Source organism: Oryzias latipes, chromosome 2, assembly GCF_053564925.1.
Source record: "Oryzias latipes strain Hd-rR chromosome 2, Olatipes_Hd-rR_3.1".
NCBI classification, from domain to species: domain Eukaryota; kingdom Metazoa; phylum Chordata; class Actinopteri; order Beloniformes; family Adrianichthyidae; genus Oryzias; species Oryzias latipes.
The window spans coordinates 36,546,421-36,570,510 of record NC_136238.1 but is presented as its reverse complement, the minus strand read 5'-3'; the positions used below and the strand labels follow the sequence as shown (position 1 = coordinate 36,570,510).

Genomic DNA, 24,090 nt, shown 5'->3' with positions numbered 1-24,090 from the left:
GCGCTCCCTGCTGGTAGGAGACAGAACCACATCAGCTGCTTTTCTTTGGCCGTTCAGAAACAGTCTGGAGACTCTAAAAAACCTCCACTTCCTGAAGCAAACGGATGCAGAGCATCATGTTTGATCCTCTTCCTTCAGAAACGGCTCCATTGTTCCATCGCTCAGCAGTTTGACTAAAGCAGCTGAGAGTCTTGATGCAAACAGACCTCAGCAGCTCATCCAGAACGCCATGACAGAAGCACATGCAGCAGCACGTGCACGCTCCCAGAGAACAGCAGCTGATCCAAGTCCTGACTTTGAGGTCAGACCTTTCTGTTCTGCTTGGACCACACTTCAACATGAACTTCATTTCCCATCATTCCATCTGTCAGGAGAGAACAGCTGCAATCAGCTTCCTTCAGGAATGACTGCAGGTAGAAGGATCTTTCATTCTTCAGCACCACCAGGACCCACATCCAGCCCATCAACAGCCAGAACATCAGTGACATCAGCGTCTGATCTTCATCACATCATCATCATCAAAGGACCACCTCTACGTTTTTACAATCTGATGGATTTCAGTCTTTCTGCAGCTTCTCATCAACTGGATTGTCAAATATTTTCATTTCCGTTAGCACTCTCAGACCTGGAAAAAGCTGAAAGGGTTCAAATAAAACCAGCAATATTTTATAGAAACTACATGTGATATTTATCTAGTTATTAAGAAGGGAAAAAAATCCTTTAGTGTTTATTTTGTGTCAACCTGAAATAATAATTAAGAAGTCCAGTTTTTTTTATTAAATAAGTCTTTGAAGACGACACAGAAACAAGAAACAGCGTTACAATCTTTGCAAAATGTCGGTGAAAAATGTTCGCATTCTAAAAATCTTTCATTGTTCATTTATTTGTTTCCACTTTTCTTTCATGATGTTATATCTCAGTTATATACATCATAAATGTGTTAATCTAATTTAACTAATCCAGAAACCTCTGTATTGTTTTTTCACCGAAAGAATTTCTAAAATAATATTTGTCTTTGTTTTTGACTACAGTTTAATGTTTATTTATACTTGTAATTATTCTCTTTAAAAACAGCTATTAAAGTTTTTTTGATGTTAAATTTCTTTTTCAATAATTTTTCTTTGTTTACTGAAGACATTTCTTTATCGATTACTCTACTTCAGGAATACAATAAACAAATGTAATTAAGGTTAATTTAACCTCTGATGCGTTTTCTTGTCAAATCTGAACATTGGAATCAGAACGAAACAGTGTGATGACGTCACAACAGCTCTCAAAAGGTTTTCTCGATACATTTTTTTCTATTTCTATTTTCTTTTTTATTATGTCCTAATTTAAAACTGTATAAAGTATTGGAATCTTTTTGAACCATATTGAAGTTCAGTTAAGCAGTTTAAACGTTTCTTTTTAAATAAAGTTTCTGCACGTAACCCGGAAGTAAACAGCACGAGGCGCTAGCAGCGTTAGCTTGTGTTGAGAGGTCGGTGGTGTTTTGTTGGGACGTTTGTGAGGTTTTTGGACAGAAAGGACGATACGTGGTTCGTGTGGGAACTCTCAGCATTTTCCAAAGTGTCGTAAATGAGTGAAAAGTGTTGAACGGAAAGACAACGTGGATTGCTGTGATTGTGAGACTAGCAGATGATCGATCGGAGCTGCAGTGAAGAGGACGGCGGTGTTTGTGGGAGTTGGAGCTGAAGATCGGAGCAGGAACCATGTCTTCAGAACCTCAGGAAGGTTCTGTCAGAGAACAACTTTCTGCTGCTGAAGAAACCATCGTCCAGAACGAGGAGGAGCTCTGTCGTCAGCGCAGACTGCTGGATAGCAGCTGGAACCCGCAGCTTCAGCTCAACATAGTCGGTACGTTCACTGCTGCAGACACATAGACCCATGAATGTCTTTGTTTTCCTCGTCTAAGCTGCTATCTGGATCCAAACTGTGTGGTTATAGCTCCAATGGTTCTGCCGTCATAGCATCACCGCTAATGTTAGCTTGGAGTTGTTAGTTGGTAAATTAAGCGTAAACTATGGAGTGATATTTCTGCCACCACGTTGAACACAAAACTTTCTACGTTTTTTTCTCAAAAATTGTTTTTTTTTTGCTTTCAAAAACTTTTTCTTTGCTTTCAAAACCGTTTTTTGCGTTTGCAAAACACATTTTTTCGCGTGCATTGTGTCAAATCTCGCTTTTGTCTTATCTTTGATTTTGCTGACTACTTTGAGCGCGACTTAGCGTGATATGACTGCCACTGGTATCGGCAAAAAGAAATTCGCATGCGTTGTGTGTCATCTCACTTTTTTCCTATCTTTGCTGAGTTAAGTTTCGGTTTGACGTGACCACGCTGCCATCAAACAGCTGCTGATTGGTCCAGATTCTAACCAATCACATTGCCATATGAATCTAACATGGTGTCTGCTGCCGAGGCTGAACCAGCTCTTTTTACCCTCATTTTTGTATTTTTGGATGAAGACGTTTTCATTTTTTAAATATAATTTTAACAATAATTCATACTTTCTTTTTTTAGCATTCGTTCATTTTTATTAAGTCAGATATTGTGAATTTATGGCTGAGGATCTCCTGAAACTGTAAAGTTTATCTGCTGACATTAAATCAACAGGCCTGTGAGGGATATGTGAATCCTCCTGAGCAAATTATTAGTGAAAAGGTGGATTTTCTTTAAGGTCTGTTTGTTAAAACAAAACAATAAAAGATTCAAAGCACATATTATTTAATGCTGCAAACGTGTTTGGGATCAGATGAACAGCAATAATAAGCAAAAGAATGATGGCTCACCACAGTAAACTCAATGTATATAACAAAGAAGAGGCATTTTTTGACTTTTATTACCATTTATGTTTTAGAACTTGTAAGCGGTTTTCCAAAGTTAAAAAATATTAGTCATAAAAAATGCTATTTTCTCTTAATATTTCAACCATTTTTGACTAAAATAGAACAATAATTTAGATACAAATCTTAAAAAGTGTTGCTTCCCTGCTGGACGGAGTCGGAGTTTGGACATGTTTTTTTCTGCTGCAGACATTTTAAACACGTTCATCACTACACTGACATGAATAAATACTAAACTCTGTTTGATTTTAGCTGCTTTGCTGCTCATTCTGGGTTTTACTCTCAGAGAAACGGGCCAGACTCGTTGAAAACGGCAGAACCCTGTACGAAAAGAACCGACACAAAGTCTAAAGTCCATGTCTGCCTCAGCGTACCGTCAATATCCGTCAATAACCGTCAGAGACACTTGATTGGTTAGAATCTGGACCAATCAGCAGCTGTTTGATGGCAGCTTGGTCACGTCAATACGAAACTTAACTCAGCAAAGATAGGAAAAAAGGGAGATGACACACAACGCATGCGAATTTCTTTTTGCCGATGTCAGTGGCAGTCATGTCACGCTAAGTCTCGCTCAAAGTAGTCAGCAAAATCAAAGAGAAGACAAAAGCGAGATTTGACACAACGCACACGAAAAAAAGTGTTTTGCAAACGCAAAAAACGTTTTTGAAAACAAAAAAAAATTCTGAGAGCAAAAAAAATTTTTTTTGAGCAAAAAACGTAGAAAGTTTTGTGTTCAACTTAGAAAGTTTTGTGTGCAACGTGGTGGCAGAAATATCACTCCATAGTAAACAAAGGCATGATGAAATATTAACAGCGCTAACAGACATTTGCATGAACACCTTAAATGGACTAGTAGGGATGGCCTGTTTAACACAGACGCTCCGACGCTCACTTAACCTTCATGAAACAGAGTGTTTCAGCACAATGTTTCTGACCGCGATCAAGTGAGCCGACATCTGCGGAAGTGCGGTCACGCCAGTCGTCACTGACTTTTAGCATGCGGTTAGTTTACAGTACACACACCCAGCAAGCTGGAAAGACGGCATAAAGCGCAGATATCACCCATGTCACTGTTACCCATTATAGAAATGACATGTACTGTACTCTGAAATAAATGAGTTATTGCATGCCCTGTATTGTTATTTGATGTACAAATGTATTCATTTGGATTGCATGTCTGTTCATTCCATAATAAACTACCAGAAATAACATGTTTTGTCTGAAATATAATCAATCAGACAGATTCTAAAAGTAAGATTCAACACTGACAAGAGTGTTTTGTGGGTTGTTGAGCATGACATGGAATGGAATCAAGCAGAAATGAAGAAACTCCAAGTAAAATCACATCTGGTCCTGTCAACTCTTTCTAATGTTGCTTTATTTAAGGTGACGCAAAACTTTTACTGGATTATTGTTGGTAATGATGTTCACTAACATCACAGCAAGTTTGAAGAAATTTGACTGGAGAAAATTAAAGATATTGACATTATAGTACACCTAAGCATCCTGCCTTGACAGTTAAAGTAAAACATGTGAACCATCCAAAATACCACTTTATCAAAAGGTGACAGAAAATTTTCACTGGAATATGGTTGCTAATGATGTTCACGATCATATCAGCAAGTTTGATGAAAAATGACTGTAGAAAAGTAAAGATATTGACATATTAGACCAATTTAGACTTCCTCATACATAGTCATAATATAACATTTGAACCATCCAAAATACCACTTTTTTCAAAGGTGACGCAGAAATTTCACTGGATTATGGTTGATAATGATGTTCATGATCATTACAGCAAGTTGGAAGAAGAATGACTGTAGAATATTAGAGAAATTAAAGTTATAGTTCTCCTAAGCATCCTGCCTTTATAGTTAAAGTAAAACATTTGAACCATCCAAAATACTCCATCAAAAGGTGACGCAAAGTTTTCACTGGAATATTGTTGGTATTGATGTTCATGACCATCACAGCAAATTTGAAGAAATTTGACTGTAGAAAAATACATATATTGATATTGTATACCAATTCTGGCCTCCTCATTCATAGTCGGAGTATAACATGTTTATTAACCTCCATATTAGGTAAATACAGGGTATTTTTTTGCAATAATTTTTCTTCAAACCTGCTGTGATGTTAGTGAACATCATTACTAACATATTCCAGTGAAAGTTTTGCGTCACCTTTTGATGAAGGAGTATTTTGGATGGTTCACATGTTCTACTATGACTATGTAAGAGGAAGTCTAAATTGGTCTATTATGTAAATATCTTTACTTTTCTACAGTCAATTTTCATCAAACTTGCTAAGATAATCGTGAACATCGTTAGCAACCATAATCCAGGGAAAATTTTGCGTCACCTTTGATAAAGGAGTATTTTGGATGGTTCAAATGTTATACTATGACTATGTATGAGGAAGCCTGAATTGGTCTAATATGTCAATATCTTTACTTTTCTACAGTCAATTTTCATCAATCTTGCTGATATGATCGTGAACATTATTAGCAACAATATTCCAGTGAAAATTTTCTGTCATCTTTTGATAAATGGTATTTTGGATGGTTCACATTATTTCAGAGTACAGTCCATGTTATTTCTATAATGGGTAACAGTGACATGGGTGCTATCAGCGCTTTATGCCGTCTTTCCAGCTCGCTGGGGGTGTGTACCGTAAACTATGATGTAAACGCGCATGCAGAAAGTCAGTGACGGCTAGCGAGACCGCACTTCCGCAGATGTCAGCTCACTTGACCGCGGTTGTTTCTGGGCGTGTGTCAACTAGTGCAGATCACGTGGTTGATGACGTATGAATCACCAAATGCATCGTTTGGTTGAACCACGGTTCAGATGTCACTTGTGTTTGAAAAGTTGGGCGCGCTATTCTCTAAAAAACAAATGAATCCCGAATGTTTCCCGACCAGTTCTATTGTTTCTCCTGTATTGGAATCAGCATCAGTTCACTGCACTTTACGGCTCCTGGTTTAAAATGTACTGCTGCTCAGGATCGTTTCAACACTTTTTCTCCAATTAAGACAATACACTATGAACATTATCAATAATGAAAATACTTCTACGAATAAACAATGGCAAGGATGTACTGTTGTTGTAGAGATAGCTCAGAGATAAAGTCATAGCTTCTGTATCCAGAGATTCTTGGTTCAAGACCAGTTTTCTTTTTTTTTTCTTCCTTTTTTTGCCTTGCGTTTATTTTCTTCATGTGATGTGTATTTTGCTGTATAAAGCACTTCTGACAGAAAACGTAACTCATTGTGTTGTTTTACATTGTTTTTTATCACTATTAACAAAATTGTTTTGTTTTAAGTTTTTTCATTATATTATAATAATAATATACTAATATTATAATATCCATACTGAAAAGTTACAAGGAGCTTAGTTGAAGCAGATGATATACGTCCAGACCACCACCAGATGTCGCTGCTTTTTGTGGTTTCAAAGCTCTGAATGGTTGGTACATTTTTCTGGCACAATTACATGAACCCCAAGGAAAGCTTCCAGTGGCTTCTATTGCCATCTCTATGGACTAGTATGGTGACATGCAGAGGACTGAAGGCGTGGTTTGCAGAACCAGTCGGATCAAGGCTGGAGACAGAGGGGCGTGGCTACACCTGAGCCAATATGATCACTTCAATATCGGACCATGTCGTTGTTGTAGAATTCTTTTCCCCTGTCTGGACACGACTTCTGGCATCGCTGATTTGTTTTGTAAAAATCATAATTTGCCCCAAAAAGCGATAAAAGCAGGCGGATGTTAACATTATTCTGTGGCTTGTGAGAATTTATTATCATATTTAATACTTCCATAAAGGCTACTTTTATAAATTGATCTTATTCTAAATTAGCTGAACAGAAGTCTTTTTATTAACACAAAATCTGTCGTTTGTCATTGAATATGTGGAAAACAACAACAATAATGATGATGGATTGGATTCATCTGCACTTTTCCAGATGCTCAAAGCGTTTACAATGTGTCTGTTATTCATTCACTCCTCATTCATACTTGGTGATGGTAACTACTGATTTAGCCACAGCTGCCCCTCTGACCATCACCTGGACATTCAGACACATTCACACACAACAGTGGAGGAGCTCTTGCTCACGGACACAACAACAACATTGGACTGGGGGAATCTAACCACCGACCCTTCAATCATCGTCCGACCAGCTCAACCACTGAGCCACTGCAGCCCCAAATATGAGATTAAATTCCCAAAAGAATAAATTCCCAAAGACAAAGTTCAGCATAAATGAGTACAACAACCCTTTTAAAAAGTACTAATTTAATCCGAAGCTCAATGAGCAAAAGAAACATTTCCAAACTTTACACAAAGTTGACTTCTATTGAAAACTTCTTTAACTATATAACATGAAATAAAGTTTAATGATCTAACTTAGATTGCATAATCTTCCATTTTTCTTCAATTGGTTTAAGCAAATCAACCCTGCAACAAAAACGACTACATCTAGTATTTTGTATGAGCACTGTGATTTTTTTTAAGGACAGCACCAAGTCTTGTAGGCATAGAATGAAAAAGTTGCTGACATGTTACAACATCTATCTTTTTCCATTCTTCAAGAAAAACCTATTTTAGAGCCTGGATGGAGAGTGATGCTGAACTTGTTCTTCAGAATTCCCCACAGGTGTTGGATAGGGTTCAGATCAGGAGACATACTTGGCCATTCAATCACCTTCACCCTGTTCTTCCTCAGAAAATACAGCAGTAGCTTTAGAAGTGTGTTTTGGATCATTGTCGTGTTGGAAAAGTGCTCAATGACCAATGAAGTAATGGCAGCAACTTCTTCTTCAGTATAGAGCACTACATTGTTGAGTTCATGATTCCATCAATGAAATGCAGCTCCCCCACACCAGCAGCACTCATGCAGCCCCACACCAGGTCACTGCCACCACCATGTTTCACTGTAGGCACCATGCATTTATCTTTGAAATCCTCACCTTTGCAATGCCGTACAGTTTTAAAACCATACAATTATTAAAATTGTCATGAAAAAATGTAAGATTCTTTTTTAATTAGTATTCTATATATAATTAAGCATTTATGTTTTGATTTAAAATTTTATTATTTATTGACAATTTCAAATAAATGAATGACGCATTTATTCAATTATTTATATTCGATTTATTTATTTCCATGAGTCTCTACTGGTCCTCCAGACTCCTCAAACATTTTCTCCAATGATCACAGTGTTTAGTGATGCTTGAAAAAATCCAAAAGTCCTGGAAACGTATAAAAGGTTTAAAGAAAATGTTTAAGTGTTGTTTTTGTGTCCCTGCAGTCCTCCCCCAGCATTGGATGACTGAAGAGGAAAATCTCTGCAACCAGCAGAGGAACTTCAGAGTGGAACAAGAACCTCTACAGATTAAAGAAGAACTGCAGGAACCAAAACCTCCACAGATTAAAGAGGAACAGGAAGAACCAGAACCTCCACAGATTAAAGAGGAACAAGAGGAACCAGAACCTCCACGGATTAAAGAGGAACAGGAAGAACCAGAACCTCCACAGATTAAAGAGGAACCAAAGGAACCAAAACCTCCACACATTAAAGAGGAACCAAAGGAACCAAAACCTTCACAGATTAAAGAGGAACAGGAGGAACCAGAACCTCTGCAGATTAAAGAAGAACAGCAGAACTTTAATGTAACTGATAGTCAGGATAAAAAAGGAAACCAACATGAAGAATCAACATCAACTACAGATGAAGAGACAGACCCACAGAGCAGAGATCAGAGGAAGAGGAGGGACAGAAGTCATGTCCAAAGTGTGGACAGCTCTCACATGTCAGCAGGTCAGTGTGACTCTGATCTTCATCTCCACACTATCGGTATGTTCACTTCAACAACGGTTCTATCTTGAGCTTCAAGCTCTCCAAACATGCAGTCCATCAACAGCGTGTCCTGGAAGAGTCTCTTCTGTCCCTTCCAGTTGAAAAGACAGAAGACATTGTTGGTCAGTGCAGCCGACAACATTCTTCAAATCATATGATCTTAGTTAGTCCCTCCAGCTAACGACAAACAGGAAACCTTAACAGATCAAAGAGAAAATTGTTAGCAGATAAAAAAGTACAATCTGTTTTGTCGTCTGTGGTTCTAAGTTTGTAGTTCAGGTCTTTTCAGCAGATTTCTCTGTCAAACCCAAAATCCCATCTAAACCTCTTTGATGTCTCCATGTCTCCAATTCCAGACATTCAGACAGATTCTATTTCCAAAACTACATTTCAAGCTAAAACCCAAAGACAGGGTCCTGCTCATGGATCTGCAGACAGAAAAGATTCAAACCTGAACACATCAGTGAAAAACTGCTTAGTGTCAGAATTGCTCTACATCTTTTTCTGGACTGATTCTTCCTCCACCTCAGCTTCATCTTCATCAAATTTTTAAAATAAAATCACCGCGGTGATGACCTCATCACCGCGGTGATGCGGTTATCGTCACAGCCCTAAGCCCCGCCACATGCTTTAACGTACGAGCTTGATTTTAACAGGGCATGTTTATCAGATGGAAACCTACAAAAAAGCTGTCACTCGCACAGGAAGTCACAGATGTAACATAAGACAGTAAATCTCTCTTGTATCCGTTTTTAATCAATGCTGCAACTTCTTTTCCTTATCTATGCGTCCAATGAAATTAAACTACAACACCAACAAACACAACATATAGCAAATGTCTCTAAAAAAAATATGTGTATATACAGTATGTAGCACCTTTAAACACCAAAAAAATAACAAATCCTCCCAATAAAAGCACAAAAAATGGAAAACAAAATTTAAAACTCAAATTAGAGATTGCATTTTTAAAAGATAATTTTTTTTAGAAGTTTCTTAAGATAAATCACCAAGTCAACTCTTCTGTGTATGAAACAAATAACTCCAGAACAATGAAGACACTTCTCCAAAGTCTCTGTCACCTTCAGTTTTAAACGAGGTCTGTGAAAATCCACCATAAATTGATCATATGTACTCAGAGAACTCCTAAAAGTGCACAATTGTAAAAGCTCTTTTATATAGAATACTGTTTGGTTGCTTAGAGCTCTAAATATAAAAACAATGCTTTTATATCACTTAGACACAGATGGAGGACCATATCAACTGGATTAGTAACAGGGTGCCATGTTTAGGTTTAATTAGGTTAAAAACTTACATCACTAGACAACATGAAGCTGTTCATCACATTATTGACCTAAACATGTAAACACATGCTTGGCTCTGCGGTTAGGAAACAGTTTTTGGGAATCTCTTCATACCAGGAGCCAGCCTGGCCATTGGAACATTGCCACAGTGCCCACCCAGACAGGGACAGCAACGGGGTCCACTCCACAGCCGGGAGGCTGCAAATTTAACCTCCCGATAACCCAGCAAGGGCGACAACTGCAGCAACATCCACCCTCCAAGCCGGCAAGCCCTGGCAGAAAATATCCCCACAAGAAACACTGGCTCAGGCAGGCTGGTCAATAACAATGTATAGTTTTGCCATTGTCTTGCAGCTCGCAGATCAAGTGGTTTAGTTTTCCAGTAATGTCAGTCAAAAATGCAAGTTCAGATCACCATATTCATATTCACCATATTCAGCAGACATCTCCTCCAATACCACCTTAAAAATCCTGTGCTGTTTTGCTTTGCAGCTGAGGTTGTTTATGATTTTCACAATAGGAGACATTATGTGTCAGAGCCAATCACTTCTGCACATAAGGCCTACTGGTGAATGACACAGCAGTAATGCAGACATTTTGGAAAGTCTGGGTCAGCTTTACAGTGAGTGATGAAACCTGTTTGTCTATTGATCTTAGCAGGAGCCCCGTCTGCAGTCACTGCTACTAGCTTTTCTAATGGTACCTTTTTCTGTACAAAGCTCCTTCACCGTGTTATAAATTTCAACTCTTCTTGTAGTTATCTGTTTGGTCAGGTGTGTCAAGAGTTCTCTTGATGTTAAAAAAACAACAACTGCGCTGTACTGCTGCTTTTCACAGACTCATCACACTGGATGCTAAACCACCTGCACTTGGCCAAGTTATCAAACATAGCTGACACTTGTCTAGACATTGTAGTGGAAATTAGATCAGTTCCATTTTCCTCATCCTTAGGTACAGTGTTGGTAAATATCATCATTGCTTGATTGATAACTTCTTAATCTGAAAATGTGTTCCTCTTGATGAGAAAATGAGCAGGTCTAAACGAGGCTTCAGTTGAAGAAAAAATGATAATTTCTTCTCACAATGACTTTCTCCCCCCATGGGGTCATAAGGGTTCCATTCACTCAGTGCTGTTACTACCCACCTATATAAATGCTGCCACTTCTTTTAAATAAAACTTTAACATTTTACACAACATACATGTGTAATGTACGACAGCAGCTACGTCCTGTTCCAAATAGCTGCTGTCGGAGTGATAGCTCTGTGTTTGCGGACAGGCTGCTGTTATTCCCACATATTTACGTGCAGCCAAGATACAGATTGCAGCGTTTCCCACATGGATTTATGGTTTTTTAAGAAGGCTGATGTTGTTAGCACATGTTAGCCCACTCATAACCCTGACTTCTTCCGACTCCGTTCCACCACAAAAAAAGCACTGACCACACGGATTAAAAATAAAATGATGATCTAACAGGTGCCTCATAATAACCAAAACAATAATAAAGGACGTTTAGAAGATCATCTTGTATATTACCGAGCTGCCAGCTATCTACTGTGTGGCAGTTTGTTTACACCGGGACTCGTTTTCGCTTCTAGTATTTTCAACACTACTGTGCATGCCCAAATGATTTATTCTGACCAAAAGTGTGACCTTGTGAACGTTTGTTTTAATCGTAAAAAGTTTTTCTGGGCCCATGTACAAGGTTGAATTTAAATCTGACCATTGATCCGACTGGGTAGCTCGGTTGGTAAGGTGGGAAGCTACCATGCAGGAAACCAGGGTTCGATTCCCAGAGGGCAATGGTACTAATGAGCAATGGTACTGGGGGCAATTACCATCTGGGGGTCCTTAGGCAAGACCCTTAACTGCCGCTACCGCCTCCCGAGTGCGGTTCGGCTTAACGCTACCGCCTCCTGAGTGCGGTTTGGCTGCAGCTCACAAGTGCCCTTCATGGGATAAATACAGTGTAATATCGGATCATATATGATCCGATATTACATGTACATGTAACTGCGGCTATTGACAAAAAAGATTATATCAGAACATTACGTTGTAAGGTACGGTATCTTTTACAGCTATTAAGAATTTTGACCAATCGTGATCCATATTTGAAGAAAAAAAAGTAATTGATTGACATACAGTTATCTTTGTTGTAGTAGGACAACAGGGTCATTAGTCACTACAGAAAATGTCAGTATCCTCAGAGCTATTGAGCACCTTTATTATGATTCATATCTCTATTATGATTTGATAAAATATATACAATAAAATAAATATTGCCTTTTTAACAAAATATTGATTGTAGCATGAATATGCTGAGGAGTCTTTATTACCATATAAATGTAGAAATTAATTTGTTTTAGAGAGATGATGGATTTTTACAGAATGGTCTTTCCTCGGATATTGCACTTTGTTGACTTGGCAGCCGTCTCCCTGCCGTGTCTCCATTTACACCTCAAAGAGATCACCTCTCAATAAAAGTCAGGGAAAAAGCATATTTGTCTTTTAAAATGTATTTGTAGTGTGCTGTGATTTGCAGATTCAAGCAGTTGAAATCACTGATTTGAGGTTGTAACTCTAAAGAACAGATGCAAATGGTCAGTTGTGATTTTATTTATCAAACTTTAAAGCAAAAGATTTTTACATTCTATTTTACGTTTTTAAGTTCTCAAATCAAATCTTGAAACTCGTCCATTTAAACACATTTTTACCGTCTGCGCTGCCAGCAGCACCTCCAGGCTAACACACACATGAACACACCCACCAACACCACCACAGGCAAGTTTCTGACCCCGATTGATGGGGCCCCAGACCTCGGTCCTGGAGGTGATTTCTAAATAATATAAATACAATAACAGGCATGTGAATGTAACTTTATTAGCAGCATATTCCAAACATAACACATCTGTTGTTGTGCTTTGCCTCAGAGACTGTGTCAAACATTTACTATAGATGCCTGCATCTTTACTGTCAATAATGGCAAGAATCTAAAACATTCTATTTGTTTTCAGACTTTTTTCCTTTTTGTAATTTCATATAAAAATAATTGGAGACAGAATCAGGTTCCGGGTTATACAGCAGGACGCGTGGCGTGCCTCTCTGCGAATACAACTATCTTCAAATTACTTAAAAAGTTGATTTTTCTCCAAAAAAGAGAGCTGACCATGCCCCCGAAGAAACCCCAGGAATACGAAGACCTCAAAAAGTCTCTTGACATTATTCAAGAAACGCTGAAAAGTTTTATGGATCAAGTGTCGGCTAAGCTAACGCCACTTTGGGAAATGATGGAAGAGTTCCGAAGATTTCGGGCTCAAAACGAGCAGCGAGAAAACCGGGTCGAGATTCTGGAGAAAAGACTGGACGATGTGGAACAGCAAGTAAGGATGAATAATGTCATTCTCACTGGAGTACCAATCAAGCCTCGAGCGAAGCTGAATGCAGCTGGAGCTAGTACTGCTAATGCTAGCGCTAGCGTAGCTAGCAGTTCTAATACGGAGATCGGTGCAGCGTCGCTGGAACAGCAAATACATTAATTTCTCACATCTAAAGGGATTTCCCTGGATCTCAATACCATCGAGACCTGCCACCTGCTCCCCAGGAGAAAGGAGACGGATAAACCAGCGATCCTCATCAGGTTTGTGAATCACAAACACAAGCTAGCTCTGATGAATCAACGCAAAAATCTCAGAGGATCTGCTGTTTATCTGAACGACCATCTGACCAGAAGGAATGCTGAAATCTCCAAACATGCACGGCTTCTCAGGAAGCGTAAGCAGATTGAGAACACTTGGGTTAAAGGCTGCAGGATTTACGTCAAACCACTCGGTCCAGAGGACCGGGCCAAGGTTCTGGTCGTGAACACCATGAAGGACTTTGAGAAGTGCTTGATTACGGTTGTCTGAAACAACGTGGAGTAATAAATCAAAGAGCCAAATAATTTCAAGAAATATGACACCTGGAATCATCACTTTCTCTGTATGTCTGACGTCACCTGAATAACAGCAGAGTTCTGACCTGCAGACAACTTGACCTCAACTTTCACCGCAGCTGATATCAGCTGAAGAAGGATATGGACCTGAATCTAATGTCTGCAGACATAACATCGAAGAGAACTATAAACTGTTAAACCCAGAAGATCGGCTGTTATCAGTAATAGAAGAAATACCAACCTTGGACAATTCGACAGTTTATGGACCCTTTTTATTTTTCCCCTACAGCATTACTTTATTATATAAAAAAATAAAATAAAAATACAAAAAAAATATAAAAAGAGTAAAACAAATGATTAATCACTTTTGAAAATTGTTAAATTGATTGACTTTTGATGATATTACTTCACTAGCTCCTAAAATTGATAAATTGATTCAAAAAGCTTTCCTAATGTAGCATAACTTTGCACATGTTTTTAACTTTTGATACTTGATGAAATTTTGCTATGAAAATTCCTGTAACAGTGTTGTGTCTATTTTACTGATATAGTATTATGTTTTAAAGCATATGAATGACTTTTAAAAGTAACATAATTTGCATATATTTCAGATGCTGCATTTGCCATGTTGATTTCTAAAATAGTTATTTTTGACGTAGTACTTAAGTAATTCATCTTTGGCATGTGCTTTATTGATACCTTATGATTGTTAATTCTGTCTGATAAAACCTAGGAACCGGATATTGATAAATCATGTAATAAAATGGTTATAGTATAACGGGGTGGGATTATATAAGTTCGCTTCCTTCCACTCCCTTTCAAGCAATATTTATTAATTATGTCTAATTATCCTAAGTTTGATTAGTTACTGTATGAATGTATAACTGATGATTATATTGCTTTTGTGTATTATTTCTATTTGATTGCTTGAAACAAACCATTTCAAATCAAATCAAAAAAAAAATTGTACTGGCACTTAAAAATGCATAAAGTCACCATAATGTATAAAAGGGCCTCTACTTGTGTTTCTGCAGCCCTCCCCCAGCATTGGATGACTGGAGAGGAAGATCTCTTCATCCAGCAGAGGAACTTCAGAGTAGAACAGGAAGAACTGGAACGTCCACAGACCAAGGAGGAGCAGGAGGAACCAGAACCTCCACAGATTAAAGAGGAACCAAGGGAGCTCTGCATCAGTCAGGATGAAGAGCATCTTGATCTGAAGCAGGAGACTGATACCTTGATCGAGATTCCTACTTATGAGGAAGATGAGAGCAGTGAAGCAAATCTAAACAATCAGCAGAGCTTTAATGTAACTGATAGTCAGGATGAAGAAGGAAACCAACATGAAGAATCAACATCAACTACAGATGGACAGACAGAATCAACATCAACTACAGATGAAGAGACAGACCCACAGAACAGAGATCAAAGGAAGAGAAGAGACAGAAGACATGTCCAAAGTGTGGACAGCTTTCACATGTCAGCAGGTCAGTGTGACTCTGATGTTAGAAAAAATTCCAAGAAGGCAAAACTTGGAAAGAAATACAAACAATCTCAAAAAGAAGAGAGACTTTCCTCTATCAGGTCTGGTAAAAACTCAAGAATAATTAGTAACCCATCTGACTACATGGAAACTGGGTCTGATGAAAGATGTTATATCTGTAAAAAATGTAGTAAAAGCTTTTGTAACAAATATCTGTTCAGAATTCATGCAAGAATCCATGCAGAAGATAAGCAATTGTCTTGTAAAGAATGTGAGAAAAGCTTTAGTCGTATGTCTCATCTGAAATCACACATGATAACTCACACAGGAGAAAGGCCTTTTTTTTGTAAAGAATGTAAAAAAAGTTAAGCCTTTTTCTTGTAAAGAATGTAAAAAAAGTTTTAATGATTTATCTAACCTCAAAACACACATGAGAACTCACAAGACTTTCTCAATATAATAAAGGAGTTAGTGTAAACTGTAAATTATAAACTTTTCTGATAAAAGGTCGACACCTCAACCTCTGTACCACAGTCAAAGACTTAATTTTACAGGAGGCAAAAATCTGATGGCCTCCATACCATATTGATGAAGTAACTTCATTAGAGGGAGGCACAAGTGAGTATTTAATGTGTAAAAATGAAGTTTTCTACTAATTTAGTGTTATAATATGATATTCTTATTTTCTAGGATTTCTTTTAGGTTTTTATCTTCTTTACACCAAATTTTTCACAAAATGAATTGTTTTAGATGTACCTGCAAATAGAAATGAATTGTTTGTTTTTGAGTCATTAGAGCCAATTCTTGAATGTCTTCACTATGGTTGAAATGTTTTTTATACTCCTTCAATTCTAACACTTTTAATGTGATCAGTGAACATTTAATAAACATTTAAACACAAAGTAGTGACTGCAGTATATACTTTTTTAGTTCAAGTAATAGGGGTGTAACGGTACACGTAGTTGTACCAAACCATTTCGGTACGGAACTTTCGGTTCGGTTCACCTTTGTACTGTTTTACAGAGTTGTGTTTAAAGAGATACCCTGGTGAGTAGAAGATTGTTTTGCATTCATTCAGTCATTCATTCATTCATTCATTTTCTATACAATTTCTCCCTTTCGGGGTCACGGGGCTGCCGGTGTGGGTACCGGTGTAGGTACAATAGCCGTTCGGCGTGAAACAACCGTTCGGGGTCCTATTGACTGAAGGGAACATCACACTACGGTAGCCCCACTTGGACAAACTACGTAGAGTGGAGATCTGCTCGGGCTCTACATATTTTAATTTAACGTTCCCTTTTGTAACCTAAAGTTATTTTCTTCATAAATTGTGTCTGACAATATTCTTTGTAATTTTTATAAAAAGATTTTGCCACAATCCGCTTGTTATTCCAGTTTAAGTTCAGCCATTATGGCTGAAAATGTTGTTAGCACGGCTAAATGTTGTGCTTCCGGGTCTGATCTGCCAATAATAAAGCACTGGGAGCAGGGATTATAAAAACTATAAGCAAACATGCTGTTACCTTCAGCGTGAGGCTTCGGACCGTAGTCGCAAACTGCTGTTATGATCTCCAGTCCGGTCGGGGCTTAAATGGTAACAGATTTAGCGGGACACCGTTGCTTTAGAACAGGCCTTTTAGCCGTTTATTTCTTTGGTCAGATCAACTCTTACAGCACAACGTCTCCGAACTCCTTCTCATTCAAACTGAAAAACATGCAGCCAAACAGCTCGTAATAGCTCTTTCTTCAGGAAAGAATCCATTCTCCAAACATGTCTGGTGCTCTCCGTGCCCGCTGTGGTCTTCCAGCTGAGGCCAGCATAGTTTCACAGGAGGTCTGAGCGTCTTCTGAAACTGTTGAAGTTCCCTCCATGCACTCTTTTGTGTCAGACGATTCATTCCACAGGGTCAGCGGCCCGTAGTCCTCCCCCAAAGATTGGTGCCTTTGTTTCCTCTGTGTGCAGTTCTCCTGTGTCCGTGAGACCCAGCTGCCATCAAGTGGAACTCTGGAGTGATATAGCTTGAGCTTGTCGTGGTGCACTATTTTTGCCTTCGACCTTGGTCCCTTTTTAATACGGTACACCAGATCGTCCAGGTGATCAACAACAAAGTAGGGACCTTCGTGAGATGGCAGGAACTTGCGCACCTTGTTCTTGACACGTTTAGTTCCTTTTAGAAGGTACCAAACTGTGTCACCGATCTTGTACTGCACTTGACAGTACAAGACACTATGACTTGATAAAATATATACAATAAGATGCTTCGTGCTAGCTGGTGGGACAGCTCCAGTCGTTCTCTGAGCCGCTGTACGTACTCTGGGGCAGTGTGCGCAGTCAGATTCTCAGAAGGAAGTCCAACGACCAGGTCCATGGGTTCTGTAATCTCGCGGCCAAAGAGCATCATGTTTGGTGTCAGGCCCGTAGAACTGTGCTTTGTGGCTCTGTAAGGCATGAGGGCATAGGGAATCATTATGTCCCAGTCCCAGTGACATCTTTCGGCTGTGGCAGCAAGGGTTTTCTGTAGTGTGGCATTAAATCATTCCATTTGACCGTCAGATTGGGGCCGAAAGGGTGTGATCCTGGTTTTGTTAATGCCCAACAGCTCACACATCCCCTGGAATACCGCAGACTCAAAGTTGGTGCCCTGGTCGCTGTGTAATTCGTATGGTGCTCCATATCTGCAGACCCACTCAGAAACAATCTTTTCTGCTACAGTTGTGGCTTGTTCATTCGGCACCGGGTATGCTTCCACCCACTTGCTGAGGTAGTCTTGCACAACCAGGATGTATCTGTTATGCCGATCGGTCTCATTTAGAGGCCCCATCACGTCAACAGCGATCCATTCCATTGGGGCACCAACTCGCATGGAACCCATTGGAGCCTGAGGTGTCTTTTTAGGTCGAGCTCTACAAGCACAAGAAGCACATGTTTGGCAAAACAATGTGACATCATCACGCATGTTGTACCAGTAGTACCTGGTCTTTAGTCGCCCCAAAGTTCGCTCAGCTCCAAAATGACCACCGATGGGTCCTTCATGCAGGTGCTGCATCACAGTGTGGCGATATGTCTTGGGGAGCAATGTCTGTGCAAATTACATCTTTCCATCCTTACAGTAAAACTTTCTCATCAACACTCCATTCTTGAAAAACAATCTCTTCCATTGTGCCCAATATGCCTTTGTAGCTGGGCTTAAACTGGCAATTTCCACCCAAGGGGGACGGTCATCTCCTTGTTGTCTAAAAGCAAATACTGGTGCCATGTCTGAGTCTGCTTTCTGGGCTGCTTGAAGCTCCTCGTGTGTCCAACCGCTGAACACAGGCACAGGGGCTGAGGTGGTGTTATCTACCCCCTCTAGGGTGTGCTTTGGGTCTACTGCAGCATTGCTCCCGTCATGCTGATCAATCATCGCCACCCCCACTGGACGAACAACACTAATTGTGGTCTCAGCAACAATATCGTCAAATTCACACTGTGCCTGCTTGTCTTGGGATGCGTTGCTGTCGGTGCTGGGGTCAGGGAGTTTGCAAGCACACAGCTCACGACATGGCCTTCTGGAGAGTGCATCTGCATTCTGATGAACCTTCCCTGGCCGGTGAAGTACTTGAAAGTCGTACTCTGCCAGCTTCTCCAACCACCTGGCCAGCTGTCCCTCCGGTTCTTTTAAACGGATCAGCCACCGTAGGCTACTGTGGTCTGTTCGCATAACAAACGATCTAAGGTACTAGATAAGATAAGAAGGTACTGTCTGAAATGGGAGGTAAACTCGACCACCGCCAGAAGTTCTCTCCTGGTTGTGCAGTAATTTTGCTCTGTTGTTGTTAACCGCCGGCTTCCATAAGCCAGCACTCTCTCTTCACCTCCCTGCACTTTGGACAACACTGCACCAACTCCCCAGTCGCTGGCGTCACTGTCAAGAAGCATTTCCCCGCTGTCGAGGGGTAGCCCAAAATCGGTGCAGAAGTAAGTCGCTCCTTCAGTTCTTCAAAAGCCTCTTGGCATTCAGTCGTCCAGTCGAAACGTGCATACTTTTTAGTCAGCTCATGAAGCGGCCTTGCAATGGTAGCAAAGTCGGCAACGAAACGTCTATAATAGGACGCCAACCCCACAAACTGTCGCACTTCAGAAATATTCTTAGGGATGGGCCAGTCTTTGACCTTTTGGATCTTTTGTGGATCGGGGGAGATCCCTTGAGCTGACACGACGTGCCCCAGGTAAGCCACTTGCTCCTGAAAGAGACGGCACTTAGACAGCTTCAGTTTAAGATTGGCCTGTCTAAGTCTGGTAAACACCTGCTCCAACCGCTCCATCATCTGATTGCTGTTGCATCCAAGGACTATGATGTCGTCAAGATAAACCAGACAAGCCTCCCACTGCAACCCAGCTAGTACACGGTCCATGAGCCGTTGGAAGGTGGCAGGGGCATTGCATAGTCCAAACGCCATCACATTCCATTTGAACAGTCCCTTCCTGGTGCAAAATGCTGCAGCCTTACGAGCTCTAGGTGTCAATTCCACCTGCCAGTAGCCCGAAGTCAGGTCCAGTGTGCTGAAGTACTTGGTGGTGGATAAGGTGTCAAGGGTGTCTTGTATGCGTGGCAGGGGATAGGCATCCTTGATGGTTCTGTCATTTAATGGCCTGTAATCCACACAGAGTCGTGGGCTCTGATCCTTTTTCTTCACCATGACTATAGGTACTGCCCAGCTGCTGTTACTGTGCCGAGCTAACCCTGCTTCGAGGCTCTGTTGCACCTGCTGGTCGGCAGCCTCCTGCTTCTCTCTGCTCATGGCGGATTTGTTGTTTTATTGCCGACCCGGGTGTTGTCAAGATGTCATGCTGTACGACATTAGTCCGGCCGAGGTCAGTGGGGCCTGCAGAGAAAACGTCACTGTAAGAGCGTAACAGCCCTGCTAGTCTGTAGCGACTTTCTTCCGGCAGATTAGCACAACTTTCTTCATACAGGTCTGTGAGATGTTGAGGCACGGAGAAAGAGAACGAGTTACCAGGGTCATGGGAAGGTTGATCTTTGGGTCGTGAGAGCTCCACCTTCCCCACCACTTGGGCTGGCTGAAGAACACCGGCCACGACTCCTTTCTTCAAGGTGACGGGAGATGTGCTCGGGTTGAAGACTCTAATGGGGATGCACAAAGACTGCGAAGGCTGAACAACTGAGCGTGCCACCATCACATGATGTTTTGAGACAAACGCTTTTGCAGGACTCAGCATCAAGTCTCCAGAAGTAGCAAAACCGACCTGAGAGGTACCTGGCACGATGTATTCACACCCTGCCTCCAACACAGTGGTGCGTGCCACTCTCACTAGATGAGTTGCAGGTTGTGGGTCTGGCTTATACAGGGGGGCACCTTTTTACCAAAAACAGTGATCTCTTTACTGCCATAGTCTAAGCATGCTTGTGTCTGTAGTAAAAAAGGGTGCCCCAAAATAACTTCAGTACTCTCAGTTGTGTCAGCGATGATAAAGTTAACTGAAATGACTTTGCAGCCGACATTGACAGGAAGGTCAACCTCACCCAGAACCGCTAGGCCTTCTGGTCCGATGCCCTGGAGTGTGTGCACCATAGATGGTGAGATTGGGGGCCGGATGCTGTTAGGAATTAAATGAAAGAGAAGAAGGGGTAACACATTTCTTCTTGCACCAGAGTCCAGCAGAGCACACATCCGTACACCATGTATCATTATCTGGAGGGAAGCAAATTAGCTCTGCGGGGGCATGGCGTGGGCCAGCGAGGGGAGGGGCAGTGTTTCTGGAAATGCCCTACCCCCGAGCAGTTGTGACAGATCAGTTCATCCTCCCTGGGTGTCTTACGTCTACTTTCGGCTGGCTGCCTTCTCACAGACCGCCCTGCTTGCCCCGAAGGAGTGGGAACAACCTTATGTGCCTGTCCGTCTTCCTGGTTGCTGGTATATTGCTGGCATTTTTAATTTTACGGTGTCTGTCATAATTGTTATGTGTGACATTATTATTTGTTACACCAAATGCAAACTGTACTTTAACACATAAACAGAACAAATATGTTCTGTTTATATTTTAAAGGGAGAGCCATTGGCAATATAAACTTATTTTTCCAATTTGAGCAAATTTACGACTGTATAAAAACAATATTTATTTATGGTGTGCAGTCTGGTTTAATGCTCCCACATGTCAGTTTCCCTTTTTGTATCTCAGAAAAAAACATTGTCATTTGATAACTATAATCAAAAGAAGCAGCCTACAGTCCTAAGCAATAATTGAATTCCACATTATGGAATTACTGACCTTCATCAGATTTAACATTTATGATTGCAAAGTTTATATTTCCCGATTAAAACTTGTTGAAAGCATTAAAAAACTTATTACAAAAAACAGCACATTTTTTTGTTCAATTTTTATTTGTTCTTCATGTTTTCTCAAAGCAAACAAACAACCAACGGAAAGTAATGGTATTATCGAGTTCACAAATCATTAATGTTGTTATTATTTTATTCAAACATTTCATTCATGTAAATGGAAAAATACATGCGCTTTGTTTAGTATTTTTTGGAATTATTTTTCTGATTTTTGTAAGTGTCTTAAATGCATTCCTAACAAAAACAATAAAACAACAGTATTCATTCATCATTCATCTTCTTAACCGTTTATTCCCTCTTGGGGTCATGGGGGTTGCCGGAGCCTATCCCGGCCACTTGGGCATAGGCAAGGGATGCCCTGGACTGGTCGCCAGTCTGTTGCAGGGTAGAATATCCTCAATCACACATCCATTCACTCTCACACCTCTGGACAATTTAGAGTTGCCAATCAACCTATGAAGCATGTTTTTGGACGGTGGGAGGAAGCCGGAGATCCCGGAGAAAACCCACGCATGCACGGGGAGAACATGCAAACTCCACACAGAAAGGTCCCCCATTGATGTTGTGTTTTTTTTTTTCATGTCCCCCAGCCGGGACTTGAACCGGGGGCCTTCTTGCAGTGAGGCAAGAGCGCTAACCACTGCGCCACCGTGCAGCCCAAAAACTAAAAAACTACAGTAATTCATCAAAATATATCAAAAGTATTGTTATTTTGAATTGTTTTTGCCTTGCCTTTGCCTATTATTTTAATTTTATTTTGTCTTTTTCTATGTGTGCATTTATAACGTTTGTTCACCTTAACTTGCTTTGTATACCCCCCGGCTTGTTCCTTCGTTGTTACTGTTTAACATTGTTTTGTATTGAATTGTTACATTCAATAAAAACAAAACAAAAAAAATAACGGAAAGTTGTAAATTGACCAATCACTTTCGTAGACGTCACAGTGGCAACTTACAGCCAATCAAATAGCGCAACGTCATCATTGGTCGAAGGACCCCGAGAACATCCGGCAGCCCGAGTCGATCCGGTACCCACACCAGAGCCTATCCCGGCTACTTGTGGGCGAAGGCAGGGGAAGCCTGTCGCACGGTAGAATGTCCACAATCACACACCCATTCACTCTCACACTCACACCTATGGTCAATTTAGAGTTACCAATTAACCCATGAAGCATGTTTTTGGACGGTGGGAGGAAGCCGGAGACCCCGGAGAGAACCCACGCATACACGGGGAGAATATACAAACTCCACACAGAAAGGTCCCCATTGATGTTGATTTTTCACGTCCCTTGAACCGTCCCTTGAACCGGGGGCCTTCTTGCTGTGAGGCAAGAGCGCTAACCACTGCACCACCGTGCAGATTGTTTTTCAGTTTTTTTAATAAGCTAACCACAAGTTGGACGAGTTAGCAAGCTAACGAGCTAGCATGCTAGCGCATGATAAAGCCAAGGCAAAGGTTGCTTATATGTTTCTGTAATTCAACTTGTTTTTGTATTTACTTAAAGGAAAAAATCAATTAGAATTGTATGATTTCCTTGTTAATATTGAGAATGTGCTAGATATATTTTTTTTAAGTTGATGCAAGTATAGAAGCTGGAGCCTGACACGTGTGTGTAGCTGTTTTTTTCTTTCCCGACTGCTTCATGGAGTGGACTAATGCATGTAACTTTATTTGGAACACTAAAATTAAAATGTTAAAAAAATACTAGTGCGTCTTTGTAATATATTTACTCACTTCAATGTAATAACTTAGATAAAAAGTGCAGTAAATATGTCAAATGGCCTTCTCACTGCAAATAACAAGAACAGTGGAAATAAAAATGCCCAATGTTGTGTTTTAGTTATTTTACACTTTGTGTTGCGTAATTTATTATTGAGGCGAAATATGATCTTTCAGCCTATTGATATGATATTGTAGCGACCTGGGGGTTGGCCCTGCTTTCAGCCCCAAAGGCTCATGGGAAGTGGGGAGCTTTAGGGTGAAACCTTGAGTCAGAGGGTTGTGAACTTAATTGACGCTCCATGCTGTTTTGCTGTTGGTGTGTTTGAAATAAACGGGCTAGATGCTCAAAAGGAGAATTTGCCTCTCTTCTTTTGTCTACCAACCTGAGGCTGTCTGGGGTTGTGCAGTGTATGGGGCACAGACAGCTCTCCAATAAAAACTTTTCATGAGCAGCTTGGCTTTCACTACCCAGTTCAAGCAACATTCCGGCCGCATCCTTACAATTTCATCATTGTGTTTTACAGTGCTGGCAGTCCTGTTCATTTACTCTCCCTTTTTATTTGCTACGTCTAAGATGGCTGACTCGCTTTCTTTATAAATATAGC

At 40.4% G+C, this 24,090-nt stretch overlaps 2 protein-coding genes across 2 annotated transcripts in view; one reads left to right on the top strand and one right to left on the bottom strand.

Annotated features, from left to right (window-relative positions):
• LOC144981344 (uncharacterized) overlaps window positions 1-24,090 on the bottom strand; it is a 259,542-nt gene that overhangs the window by 55,223 nt on the left and 180,229 nt on the right. The gene's annotated exons all lie outside the window — the stretch shown is intronic.
• LOC144987751 (uncharacterized) lies at window positions 1,391-24,090 on the top strand. The gene is made up of 3 exons (XM_078937083.1): window positions 1,391-1,857; window positions 8,160-8,669; window positions 14,973-24,090. The coding sequence occupies exons 1-3, from the start codon at window positions 1,713-1,715 to the stop codon at window positions 15,788-15,790; spliced, it is 1,473 nt and encodes a 490-aa protein (XP_078793209.1). The 5' UTR covers window positions 1,391-1,712; the 3' UTR covers window positions 15,791-24,090.

Bases quoted from the DNA above. Each gene is read 5' to 3' on its own strand.
- LOC144987751 (XM_078937083.1), top strand. From the start codon at position 1,713: ATGTCTTCAGAACCTCAGGAAGGTTCTGTCAGAGAACAACTTTCTGCT. The intron at 1,858-8,159 runs GTACGTTCACTG...GTGTCCCTGCAG, and splicing joins GCTTCAGCTCAACATAGTCG to TCCTCCCCCAGCATTGGATG. The intron at 8,670-14,972 runs GTCAGTGTGACT...GTGTTTCTGCAG, and splicing joins CAGCTCTCACATGTCAGCAG to CCCTCCCCCAGCATTGGATG.